The sequence below is a fragment of the Piliocolobus tephrosceles genome, chromosome 2 (genome assembly GCF_002776525.5).
Source record: "Piliocolobus tephrosceles isolate RC106 chromosome 2, ASM277652v3, whole genome shotgun sequence".
In the NCBI taxonomy this organism is placed as follows: Eukaryota; Metazoa; Chordata; class Mammalia; order Primates; family Cercopithecidae; genus Piliocolobus; species Piliocolobus tephrosceles.
The window spans coordinates 28,649,092-28,663,276 of NC_045435.1; the positions used below are offsets into that span (position 1 = coordinate 28,649,092).

Sequence of the window (14,185 nt, forward strand, 5' to 3'; positions counted from 1 at the left end):
TTTATTCTTGCTCTTATTGCCTCTGCTGTTTTTCTCAAGCATTCGTGTCTGATGATAGGAAATTTTCAATGCTAAACATAATTAAAATAAATACATGCAGTAAAAGAATAAAAACTTCTGGCCGGGCGCAGTGACTCAAGCCTGTGGTCCCAGCACTTTGGGAGGCCAAGGCGGGTGGATCTCGAGGTCAGGAGATCGAGACCATCCTGGCCAACACGGAGAAACCCGTCTCTACTAAAAATACAAAAAATCAGCCGGGCGTGGCGGTGGGCGCCTGTAGTCCCAGCTACTGGGAGGCTGAGACAGGAGAATGGCTGAACCCGGGAGGCGGAGCTTGTAGTGAGCGGAGATCGAGCCACTGCACTCCAGCCTGGGCGACAGAGCGAAACTCTGTCTCAACAAACAAACAAACAAACAAAAAATAAAAACTTCTACTTCCCTCCAGGCTCTTATATAATGAAATATCCCTTGTTAAGTCACTATAGGTTTAGGAATTCTTTCATTTTTAAAATTTTTATCAAAACCACTAGTGGTATGTATATTCCACGATCAGGTGGTACCGATTATATTTTATTTTAGGTCCAGAGTACATCATTTTGAGCAACCCCTTTCTCTATACATAAAAATATTTTCAGAAATAATCATGAGATGAAACAAGTAACAAAATGGCCAGAAAAGAAATATAGATAATGAACATTGTCTTCTGCTGAACTTCATGTATAAAACCATGCAAATTAAAAAATGTTTAAAAAAATTAAAATACAAAAAAGGAAAAATGCACAGATAATTATTCAATCATTTTTATATCCACCTAAACAGTATGAACTTTGATTCTTTAGTTATAGTCTGATATAACAGTTTATGTAAATAATGAGTTGTATTAAAAATGAAATTCTACAGAGATACAATTTAGGTAACTACTAAATTGTAACACTAAAGTTTTATTTTCTTGATTTCTTCTTTAGTTTTAAAACAACATTTAAAAAATACATTTCAATTGTAAAAATATTAATCAATCTAACATTTCATGCATGAAATACAGTTGCCAAGCTGAAAATGTTATACATCACAATTTGTATCCTTTTCACTGTTTTAAATTTTAAACACAAATAAAAATTCAAGACGTTTGCACCAAATGACAAAAATGAAACAGCTCTTGTTCTGCTTCTTTGTCTCAGCATTCTCTGTGGTATTGTTGTTTATTTAAAATTGAATGTTGAACGACTGGAGTATGTAGTACCACCGAGACTGAGGGCACAAAGTGTCCCTGGAGGAAACTGGAGAGATCCTGGACATTATAAATTTACTATCAAAATGAACACAAGTAGCTGAATTGTATACATTAAGGCCAGCTCTATAACTAGGAAGTTCTCTGAGTTAACTTGCAAGTAGAATGCAAAGTTTGTCAAAAGATATATACTACAAATGTACTAATTTGAAGTTTACATATCTATTATAAAACTCAACAGTAACCACAGTATTTAGAACTTACACCAAAAATATTTGAAGGGTAAATATTTCACCTCTGATATGGTTCATATTTGCTAGTATATGGTGATAATTCAAAGGAAACCGGCTGGGCGCAGTGGCTCATGCCTGTAATCCCAGCACTTTGGGAGGCCAGGGCGGGTGGATCACTTGAGGTCGGGAGTTCGAGACCAGCCTAACCAACATGGAGAAATCCTGTCTCTATAAAAAAATACAAAATTAGCTGAGCGTGGTGGTGCACTCCTGTAATCCCAGCTACTCAAGAGTCTGAGGCAGGAGAATTGATTGAACTCAGGAGGCGGAGGTTGCAGTGAGCCGAGATCATGCCATTGCACTCTAGCCTAGGCAACAAGAGAGAAACTCCGTGTCAATAAAAAAAGGAAACCAACTTGTAGTTGTTTTCAAATTCAGTACAGACAGTGGACCCACTTGTTCACACCTAGGAGTATGGATATCCCACTGTCCTTGATACATTAGTAACAAGACAGTTTCTAGCACAAAGAAGAAGCTGAAAGTCTTACATCACTTTTCAATTTTGCCATTAGATTTTTATTTTATTATCTAGGATACGATATAATCTCTCAGAGCTTTCAGATCCCTCAAGAGGAAGATAGTCTTTCTCGCTGGGTCAATCAGGAGAGGCTTCATGGGGGAAGATAAATCTCTTTCTTCTTCCAAGCCAACCCCCGGGTAAACTTGGTCCTCCTCTCTTTATCACAGTATAATACCATCATCTACCTAATTACATTGGCCAGAACCGGGGGAGCCATCTTAGTCTGCTTCCTTGTCACTGTTCCTTTCCATCAGCTGCGAAGTTCAATTGATTCAGGATGGAAAATGTCTTCCATATTTGTTTCCGTGACACTGCCTTAATTTGAAGCTCATTCTGTTTCATGTGGATTATTGTCACAGCCTACCAAATGGTCGTCTACATTCCAAACTTGGCCTTGTTTCCCTCCCTCCACCTCAATCCATTCTCCACATCACTGTCACTGTTTGCTTTTTTTTTTTTTTTTTTTTTGAGACAGAGTCTCGCTCTGTCGCCCAGGCTGGAGTGGAGGGCAGTGGTGCGATCTCGGCTCACTGCAAGCTCCGCCTCCCGGGTTCACGCCATTCTCCTGCCTCAGCCTCCTGAGTAGCCGGGACTACAGGCGCCCGCCACCGCGACTGGCTGATTTTTTGTATTTTTAGTGGAGACGGAGTTTTACCGGGTTAGCCAGGATGGTCTCGATCTCCTGACCTCATGATCCGCCTGCCTTGGCCTCCCAAAATGCTGGGATTACAGGCGTGAGACACCGCACCGGGCCTAGCCCCTGCTTCTTTATGCAAACTCACCATACCCTCATATCCCCACTCCCTAGCGAATGTCTGATGCTATTTTGTGTGACATGCATCACTCTTTATAATTACATGTGTTCATGTTTCTGTCTTCTATCTAGTCTGCTACTTCCTTGATAGTGTGTTACCTGTCTCTGCATGAGGAGCTGGACTTAGAAAGGTATAAAGGTGAGAAAGCATGATGTGCCCTGAGACTAAACAGAAAGACGTTAAAGGAGCAAATAATCCCCTGTTCACAGTTCTGTTTCTATGTAGTACTGGCCGCACAGCAGAGTTAGCTAAGCCCTTAGAGAGGTGGGCTAAAAGGCAGAGAGGTGAAGAATATATGCAACTCAACATACCTTACAATGGTTAAGTTTTAACCACTAAAGAAAAGCTAGACTTTACAAGTATTCAGTTTGAAAAGGCCTGATTTATGTCCACTCAGGGGTGGATATTAAAAATATTTAACAAGTGACACTCCATGGCCATCCAGCTACACAGACCAGCTGATCAGAAAGGAGTGCTAGCCACAAACAACTGTATAGTCTCGTAACTCCCAACCAAGCAAGTGTAGTTGCTGAGCTGAAGAGTGTAAGTAATTTTTGAAACCAATTAACCATTAAAAAAAAGAGGGTTGTGATTATGAACATTTTGTAAAATACCATTGTTTCTTGTTTTTAAAGACCATATGTTTTGATTATAACCATTATCATGAAGAAAATCTCCCCTGAGTTTCACTATGTCTCCATTGAAAAATTCTTACAAACTTATGGAAACTTCAGAGGGGTTACAACCATTGAAAGAAATGAATTACTGTAATGAATGCAGATTGCCCTAACTTGAGCTAAGAAAGTGTCAGAGTTTAACACAGAAATCAAACAAATGATTTTTTGAGAAACTAAAATGATTACTAAAGGTATAATAAACCAACAGTTTTCTGTGACGTCAACCAGGATTTTAGCGTCTATCAGGAGATACTATCATAGACAAACAACAAACCAAAACTTCAGATACATGCTGGGGAGGCTACAGAAGGAAAGAAGTCTTTACACTCAGCAGCAAAAAGGCCTCCAGATGGTATGTTCCGCCTTACTTTAGAAGGCTGGAATGGCAGAGAGGAGGGAAGAGATGATGGCCACCAGGGAAGGGAAATAATCTGTCTCGCAAATCTTCCCTTGAAATTAGAGTTTAGGGATCCCATAAGGCAGTGATTTGCACACAGTCGGGGCAAATCCACACACAACAATAGCAGCCATGGAACCATACTTCAAAGATCTTGGGAGGACATTGACTTGCGCACCTTGGGAAATCACATGCACGACATCAGAAAACCCAGATAGCACACTTTCCCATCATAAACTAGCTGACATACACTCACAAAATCAGAAATGTGGTGACATGAGGCTAGGGTGGGGGAGTTCCACCTCATATAGAAAGTATTCATTTAATGTATTATGTAATGTCTATTAAAGGTATTACTTTAACTCTATGGTAAATAAACCCACTCCATAAGTCACATATTCTCAGAAGTACTAGGAATACCTGGAGAAAATTAAATAAGTGTGATGCACACATACATATGTTAAAATCAGAGCTTCTATTGTAAAAGTGACTATTGTTACTTTAAGGAAAACCCTGTGATTGTTCTCACGAGTCCGGTGAAAACTGACTGACCCTCAGTCCCTTGTGTAAAATGAAAGTATATTTACATACGTCTCACCTGAAAAACAACACTAAAGATACAGATCACAGACAATACAGATCACGGACAAGGATGTAGTATGTAACAGTAGATTTAACTTATTCTCTGTGGATATTACCTGATATTGGTCTTTAGACAAGAAGAGCCATTTTCTCGCTGTGTAAACACACACACACACACACACACACACACACACAATGTCAAAAATTTCCTTCACAAAAATGGAACTGGAAAGTATTAATGCCAAGAATACACAGGGCCTAAGTCTACATTTATGCCCATTATTTAAAAAAAACAAAAACAAAGAACCATGAAACAAGAAAATTGAGGGCATTTTCACAATCATCTTTTATTATTATTTCCTCTTTAAAATCCCCTTCTTACAAAAATATATCTCTTATATTCATATATGAAATGTTTCTTTAAGTGTACTTTCATATGGTATTAGCACACTTTAAAATAATTTCTTCTACAGTGGGAATACCTCATTGTTAGTGTAGTATGACTATTTGGAAAGTAAATTTGAAGATTGATCTCTTCAATGCAGTTGTATTGAGCAACCGAAGACTTTAAGCCATATATCTCTTGATTTTCTCATGTTTGAAATAATTCTAAACTTGTTTTGTCTAAAATCAGTCATTTTAGTATTTGTCATTGCTTTTTCCGGCATCTAGCAAAGCTTACAAAGTCCCCGTGTCATTTCCTCTCTTTGAGATATTTAAGAGTAGAACAAGAAGAGATCTTTAGAGGTCATGAGGTCAGATGTCCAATGGAAAGTTTAAGTTACATTTAGGAGATCACCTCTAGAATCACTGCTACACATTCTTTGCCACTTGCCCACAAGTACACTCCACCTCACATTATCTATGCGCTATAGACCCAACCTAGATCTATCTTAACAGGAGGAAAAAAAGCATATGACTAGTATTTTCAAAGTTCTTATTATGAAGTAGGCACTTTTAGATACCAAACATATATTGTTTCATTTGACCCTCACAATGATTTTATGAGGGAATTACTATTATGGCCTTTATATTTAAGTTGAGGAAACTGGGTATTAGAGAATATAAACCACTTGCCCAAGGTCACTAACTGATGGGAGGAAGAGTGAAGACTAGGACTTTAACCCAGGCCTGGCTAACTCCAAAGCACAAGCTCTTATCCAGCAGGATTGTTGTGAAAGTAAATGAGAACATATAGGAAATATTCTTAGCACTATGCTTGGCACCTAACAACAAGAATAAGTACCAGATATTATTGTTTTCTGATAGGATGAATTTAGGGAAGTCACACAGAAGTTGAGTCATTGTCCACAGGTGTAAAGCCTGAGTGGTAAAGACAAGATGGAAACACAGAAGGCTGTGCTGTGAAAAATTACTCCTAACAACCATTCTAGGGATCAGCAGTGGTGCATAATAACTGGTATATACACCAGGCAAAAAAATATAGATTATAGAGAGAAGAAAGGCAGCACATCCAATATAAGCATGATCTTCTTTTATGTGAGAGAGGAAATTCTACAGAAATATATTAACCAGCAAGGCTTGCCTTGATCAAAATTAGAAAATTGAAAAAAACTTTGTCCTTTGATAATTTTCTAAGCTTGCTTTCAGGATTTCTTCATTACATCTCTGCCGAGTCACAAATGTCCCCTTGCAGTTCTACCCTATTGGTCACTGACTTTGCTTCTGTAGGCCAGAAGATTCACATGCATTGCACCCCTTAGAGCCCTATATACTCTGAGTAACAAGGATGAGTTTCTGGTGGTTTTAGTTGGTCAACATGTAATTATTGCTCTTGAATAGTAAAAGCTTTTAGTCAACTTAATGAGTCCTAAAGAACAATGATTTATGTTGACTATGTAGAGAATAGCTCTGGTCCAGAGAGACTTTGATTGCCTGTTACACACAGGCCCTGTCCTTCAGAGAGGCTAAGTTTTCCACCTTGGTCACAGGGACTTGAGGAAGAAACACAGGGCAGCAAATGCAGAGAGCATACCTGAGAAGCTGTTGACAGTAGCATCAGTGAGCACCTCTGGCATTTGATCAGAAACCAACATGAGTATTTCCAAATATTGACTTCAGTGGAAGGATGGTTACCTGTGATGTTCAGATTAAGTTGGCTTATGTATTGTGATTGGAAAGGGAAAGTCAATCTCTACTTTCTTCCCAGATACTTCCTCATATCTCTAATACATTCTGCCACAGACATCACACTGAGATTCATTGGCATTTTCAAAGCCCTTGAAAATAGTAAACAATACTTATGTGGACAGAATCTGCTAAATGTCTTCCAGTATTAATTCTCATCTTCTAATATTATAGACGAAAATGAAGTGGGGCCATAACCCCGCAGATAAAAATCTCAATGCCCCAGCCTCCCTTGTAGCCAACTTATTGGATAATAGGCCATTTGTGATGTGTGTGAGTTCCAGGTTGTACTTATAAGATGAACATGGTTATCAAGAAGGCAGCAAAGAGAAACTAAAGAGCTCTGCCAGCTAAACTTGATGTTTTCCTGGGACTGATCTAACACTCTTCTGGACTCTGTTCTAAGTGAATCTCAAATTGTATATGTTTAGATTCTAAGCACACTAAAAATGACACCTCTGCATGCATACACACAGACACATGCACACAAGCCACTTCTTCCATTGAGATAAACATGTAAATCAGGTCCATAACCACGAGAGTATACCAGAAAGGTACAAAATATTGAGCTTATTTTGAGGTAAGAGAATGGAAAATATTAGAAAAGTGAAAGAAATCACATATGATACAATTCATTGACACAATACAACTCAAGCTGCATGATTCTCAAACACTATTAGCATTTCTTGGTGACTAAGGACAAGAGTAGATAATGCTTTTGGCATTTTTGTCACAAAGTCTTCATGACAAAAATGCCAAAAGCAATTGCAGCAAACTGAAGAACTTCTGCACAGCAAAAGAAACTATCATCAGAGCAAAAAGGCAACCTACAGGATGGGAGAAAATTTTTGCAATCTACCCGTCTGAAAAAGGCCTAATATCCAGAATTTACAAGGAACTTAAATAAATATACAAGAAAAAAACAAACAACCATCAAAAAGTGGGCAAAGGATATGAACAGACACTTCTCTCTCTTTTTTTTGGAGACAGAGTCTCACTCTGTCACCCAGCTGGAGTGCAGTGGTGCAACCTGACTCACTGCAACTTCTGTCTCCTGGGTTCAAGCAATTCTGCCTTAGTCACCCAAGTAGCTGGTCTTACAAGCATATTCCACCATGGCCAGCTAATTTTTGTATTTTTAGTAGAGACAGCGTTTCACCATGTTGGCCAGACTGGTCTTGAAATCCTGACCTCAAGTGACCCACCCTCCTCAGCCTCCCAAAGTGCTGGGATTACAGGCATGAGCCACCACGCCAGACCTAAACAGACACTTCTCAAAAGAAGACATTTATGCAGCCAACAAACATAAGAATAAATTTCAACATCACTAATCATCAGAGAAATGCAAACCAAAACCACAAGGAGATAACATCTCACACCAGTCAGAATCGCGATTATTAAAAAGTCAGGAAACAATAGATGCTGGCAAGGCTGTGGAGAAATAGGAATGCTTTTACACTGTTGGTGGGAGTGTAAATTAGTTCAACCATTGTGGAAGACAGTGTGGTGATTCCTCGATCTAGAACCAGAAATACCATTTGATCCAGCAATCCCATTACTGGGTATATGCCCAAAGGAATATAAATCATGCAACTATAAAGACACATGCACATGTATGTTTATTGCAGCACTATTTACAATAGCAAAGACATGGAACCAACCCAAATGCCCATCAATGATAGACTGGAAAAAGAAAATGTGGTACATATACACTATGGAATACTATGCAGCCATAAAAAGGAATGAGATCGTGCCCTTTGCAGGGACATGGATGGAGCTGGAAGCCATCATCCTCAGCAAACTAACACAGAAACAGAAAACCAAACACTGTATGTTCTCACTTATAAGTGGGAGTTGAACAATGAGAATATATGGACACAGAGAGGGGAATAACACAAACCAGAGCCTAATGGGGGATGTGGGGAGAGGAGAGGGAACTTAGAGGATGGGTCAATAGGTTAAGCAAACCCCCATGGCACACATATACCTATGTAACAAACCTGCATGATCTGCACATGTATACTGTTTTCCTTTTTTAGAAGAAATAAAGAAAAAAAAAGAGTAGATAATAATATCAAGAGTAATTTATAGAAGACTTTTGTCAACTCCAAAATTTTATTTGTGGTTGATTCCCAATTGTCACCCAGTGTTACTTTAACAGGACTATTGAGTTAATGAAATGTTGGACTAAAATAAAAAATATTAGCTAAATAACACACAGCACTTAATGGCATACCATGCACTATTCTAAGTATTTTACAGAATTAATTCACTTAATAGTCACAACGACCTTATAAGATTATTCTCCCATTTTTTTAGATGAGGAAACTGAAAACCAGAGATTTTATAGTCACAAAACCATTAAATGGCAGACATAGGATACTAATCCAGGCAGTCTGGCTCTAGAGTCCCTGATCTTAGCCACTATACCACACAGCTTCTCCAAGGAACAAAGAAAATGATTATTTTTTGGACCTGATTACAAATGCCTGTAAATATTTTTCTTTCAACAATTCTGGACTCTGCATAAAGTTGAAACTCACAAATAATGGAAATTAAGTAGGAAAGTCCCAAAGAGGCAAGATAAATAGCTTTGACCTCAACTTTACAATAGAGGAAACTTTGGTAGTAGGACAGAGGAAGCAAGAAATTGAAAAATTCTCTGTGATAGGAAAGTATATTCAAGGTTGCAATCAGCACAAGGTTAATCTTTTCATGCTTTAATTCAAGAAGTCCTGTAACCACAGAATGCATTCCTAAACGTTTATTTACTATGTGGCAGGTATTATTGTAATAATACATAGGCACTTGGCAGAAGACAGAGCTCTATCTCTAGCATTCCTCCATATGTACATTTCAGTAGGAACAAATAGCTGAAGTCATAGAAATATGCCTTATAAAGATACTGTGCTACAAAACCTGAACTTCAAGGAATGATTTTTTTTGACCCAAAGATATGGCCAGTTTGTGGTAGAGCAAAACAATCTGTGTGGGATGTGGAATATGGTGTTTAAAAGCTGGTCCATAAACCATACTGGACCATCATAATAAAGGGTAAATATGACACAAACCAGATCAAAATGGAGACATAGCCCTAACCACTGTATTCTTGAAAGAGCCAGAATACAGGTGTCCTTCCCTTACTGAACCAGACTAGGATTGCTTTTTCAAAAAATCACAATAACCAGTAATCAATCAAAGAGCTCCAGTTGCCTTTATTCTGGATCCTATACTGTGCTAGGCAATACCCAGACATTAACTGCAGTGTTCCTGCCTGACTAAAGGTGGAATCCTTGGTTGATCCTCAACTGAACTAGGGTCTAGGGCCGCCTCAGACAAATTGTCCAAGACGATAGGGCAGACAATGGACAGAGACATTTGCGTTTGAAGTCTAGTTCTTACCAACATGATCTGCCCATGAAGGGAAGGTGTTGACATTTTTATTACTTCTATCAGGACAGAAATTGTATGCCACACACTGAGGGGCAAGTTTCTCTAATTTTTTGGAGAAACACAAAAACTAAGCAAGCATACTTTTGTAATAAATAAGGATCTTAAACAGGAAGCTTGTAGAGAACATTACATTTTTTCCAGCCTTATTATAGACGCAGCCTCACTCCTAGGAACAAGGACACGGATCTCACATGGCTTTGAAGTAGGGGGAAAAATCTTCAAAGGCTATCTTGAAACACTTCAAAAATGTGTTACTGTAAAGAACTCGGCAATTAAGTAAATCACGGGAAATCCCCAAGATATAAGGTAGTTAATGTGGTTTTAAGAAATGGAGCCGCCAGCTCTGCCTGGGAGAACAAATTGCACCAAATGTTCCTTCTCTTAACCTATAGCTTTAATTTAATAAACTGATGCTGCAATTATATCAACTGGTATATATCTGACCAGCACTTCACTCAAGTCTTTCCCTTTTTTGTTTGAGTGCAGTGGTGTGATCTCAGCTGACTGCAACCTCCACCTCCTGGGTTCAAGCTATTTTCCTGTCTCGGCCTCCTGAGCAGCTGGGACTACAGGCACCTCCCACCATGCCCAGCTAATGTTTGTATTTTCAGTAGAGACAGGGTTTCACCATGTTGACCAGTCTGGTCTTAAACTCATGACCTCAGGTGATCTGCCCATCTTGGCTTCCCAAAGTGCTGGGACTACAGGCTAGAGCCATGGCTCCCAGCAGTATTACATTTTCTGAATAATTTGATTTACTATATTTTGGGCTAAATATATTGCAAAACATATTGTAGTTATTTATTTTGTTTTTAACTTTAAAAACTCAACTATTTTAAATAATAATGTTAAAACATAATTCTCATTTAATTACATGGAAGTTGCTTGGTGAAAATAATTTAGGAAAAATACCACTAACATTTTTTGAGTTTTAAATATGTGCACTTACTATGCTAGGCACTTTACCCATATTATTGCATTTACAGTCAGTCTTCCCAGCAGCCCCATAATTTAGGTATGATTATTATCTCCATTGTACAAGTGAGGAAACTAAAGATAAGAGACTTAATCAATGCCATATGGCGGAGCCAGTAAATTAACCCAGTTCTAACACCCAAGTTCACTTTTGCAAACGCTAGGTTGCACATTAGGAGAAATAAATGTCATATCCCACCATCAATGTGGTTTAGCACTGAAACTCAGTGTTCTTAATTTCATAGAGTAGTTTATGTGTCCTTCAAATGGGGAAGAATTCTATTTAATAATATTTGACTCCGGTTGTGGCTATGTGACTGTAGGCATCTGATGGAAGGTGGGAAATTGTCAACCATCTAAGCACCTAGTCGACTTAATACTAGATACTTACAAACATAAAGATGCTTAAGTAACTAAGGACTTTTTCACTTCGTACTTGGCTGTATGGCATCCTGGCATCATAGAGACAAATTCCAAACTACACAGTTTAAAATTATAGATGGACTTTCCATAGAACCTCAGTGGTCAGATTTTCTAATTTAAAATTGCAGTAGCCAAACTGATAAAAATGTGCTTGTAGGGAATAATAAGACAGAATATTTAAAACCTGAAAAATCGCCGGGCATGGTGGCTCATGCCTGTAATTCCAGCACTTTCGGAGTCGGAGGCAGGTGGATCACTTGAGGTCAGGAGTTCCAGACCAGCCTGCCCAACATGCGTTGTATCCATAGCTTGGCTGACTTTCTTAAAAAACAGGTTGATGGCAAGAAAAGAGAACTGAGTAGATGTTATAAATAGTTAAGTACAAATCTATCACTACTTCTTGTGAAAATGCTCTGGCTGCCACACTGATGATGAATAGCTAGCTCATTCTTTCCAAACTGAGTGCAGTAGAGTTTTGCAGTGCTCAGCTGGGTAGGACAGATGTTGGATAATCCCAATTATCCAACATCTCTACTAAAAATACAAAAATTAGCTGGGCATGGTGGCAGATGCCTGTAATCCCAGCTACTCGAGAGGCTGAGGCAGGAGAATCAATTGAATCCGGGAAGCAGAAGAATTGATTGAACCCAGGAGGCAGAAGCTACAGTGAGCCGAGATCACGCCATTGCACTCCAACCTGGGTGACGAGAGCAAAACTCTGTCTCAAAAAAAGTAAAAAAATAAAACCTGAAAAATCAGAAGCTTCTGATGAGCCACTCATAGGCTTTTCCTCTTGATAATACGTGGGTTCCTGTGTCAATATAAGGTAGCAAGCGACTTTACAACAAAGAAGAAATTGCCTTTTTTTTTTTTTTTAGCCTGTGTAAAGTCTTTGCAGGGGTGGCTAAATGTCATCTTTGCAGAATCCAACTTATTTTCTGTGTTCAGTTGACAACAACCAAGTAGGAACCATTCCCTTTCAACAAAACAGAAGCAATAACGAAAGGTTCTGCTCCTATATTTTGTAGCATTTTCTCAACTGGTATTCTCATGGCATACACCCCAACAAAGCAAGTATAGAGATTTTATTTAGAGACAGTATTATTTGAGAGTAACCATGAAGATATGTATAACCCCAATTATCCAACAACTCTCCTACCCAACTGAGCACTGCAACACTCTACTGTACTCAGTTTGGAAAGAACGAGTTATCTATTCATCATCAGTATGGCAGCCAGAGCATTTTTGCAAAAAGTAGTGATAGATTCATACTTAACTATTTATAACATCTACTCAGTTCTCTTTTCTTGCCATCAACCTGTTTTTTAAGAAAGTCAGCCAAGCTGTGGATGAAATGCCTATGATTTAGATAAATGAAAACTATGTTCTAATTTGATTTATGCTCTACGATGTCTTCGGTAAGCAAATGTAAGTGCTTGGTTTCATCTACGATTACCCACTTACTATAAACATTACACTGTACTAAGTTCAGCAAGGGAAAATGTTGCCTCGAAGACCCCCTGAGAAATAAAACCGGAAATAACTTAAGCAGGTGCCTTACCATGGATGTTCCGGATGTCCAGATATGGGATTAGGAAGATGACCCAAAATAATTGCCCACTTCCAAGCATGGCAGGCAATGTCTTCATTTCCTGCACATATCAGGGATGGAAAAACTGCTCAAGTAGAAGGCTTTGCTTTGTCTTCTGAGTGCTGCAGAGTTGGGTCAGTTTATCTACCCCAGTGGCATCTGTGAAATAACTAAAAAAAAAAAGAAGAGAGAGGTGGTAAGAGAGGAGAGTAGGAAGAACCTGGATGATTTTGTGAAACAAAGTGAACAGAAAGATGATGTGGTACTCTGTCCTGTGGTTTTTGCTTCTTGTCAGGTTGGCTGTTCACTTTCAAACACTCTGATCTGCAAAGCAGCTCAGTCCTTAACTTCTCCTTCCGCTCTACCACAGTTTTGCCCCAGCTTGAGGTTTTTCCTGCACTGTTGAGTTCAGTGAAATGAGCAATTAAACTTTAAAGAAATCTATATTGTCACAGACTTTAAGTTGAGATTTTAATCAAATTAAGGTCAGGAAATTTATGGTAAAACTATCAATGGTAAATATACATTTTCCCTTTTGTGATAGTTTGTGATTATGAAACTTCTTTTATGTAAAAGATTTTAGGTTTCTTTTTTTTTTCCTGTACGTGTCACAGTAAGATGAGACTGCTTATTGTCATTAAACCAGTGAAGATTTATCTGAGGTTATGGAGAAAATGAGTGACAGGAAGCACTTCCTCAACAGAAGAAGGAAGAACAGCCGTCTTTAATCTGTGGATACATATCAATGGAACAAGATCATCATTAATATTGGCTACATGTTCTCTCTAGATAATAAAGTTTTAATCTAAAGGAGATCTTGAATATCAATTAAAGGAAATTTCCATTTTAAACATTCTTCATGCAGTTGTCTTGATGAAGTAGAATAGAAACAGTAAAGAAAGAAATGGAAAAGTTCAAGATCAGATAGCACAGGCCACCATAGGACTGTTTTCTCCACAATCACTTGTAATAATTAGCTTAGCTTAGTCATAGGAGCTAATCAAATTCACCTGCCATTCGAGACTCCAAATAAGAGATCTAGATTTGTGCATTTGTGATCACTGACAGAAATCGATTATATAA

General features: G+C 38.4%; 1 protein-coding gene across 3 annotated transcripts in view; it reads right to left on the bottom strand.

Moving 5' to 3' along the window:
• The window catches only part of BTLA (B and T lymphocyte associated), a 35,423-nt gene extending 21,913 nt beyond the window's left edge, over nucleotides 1–13,510 (bottom strand). For 2 of the 3 annotated variants that reach the window (XM_031935131.1, XM_023213132.1), the window contains exons 1-2: nucleotides 13,369–13,510; nucleotides 13,073–13,272 (exon numbers count right to left, since the gene is read on the bottom strand). In XM_031935131.1, coding sequence (XP_031790991.1) covers nucleotides 13,073–13,160 — 88 coding nt within the window. In that variant the 5' untranslated portion in view covers nucleotides 13,161–13,272; nucleotides 13,369–13,510. The other variant, XM_023213123.2, reaches the window with a different exon arrangement.
• Nucleotides 13,511–14,185: the final 675 nt, after the last annotated feature.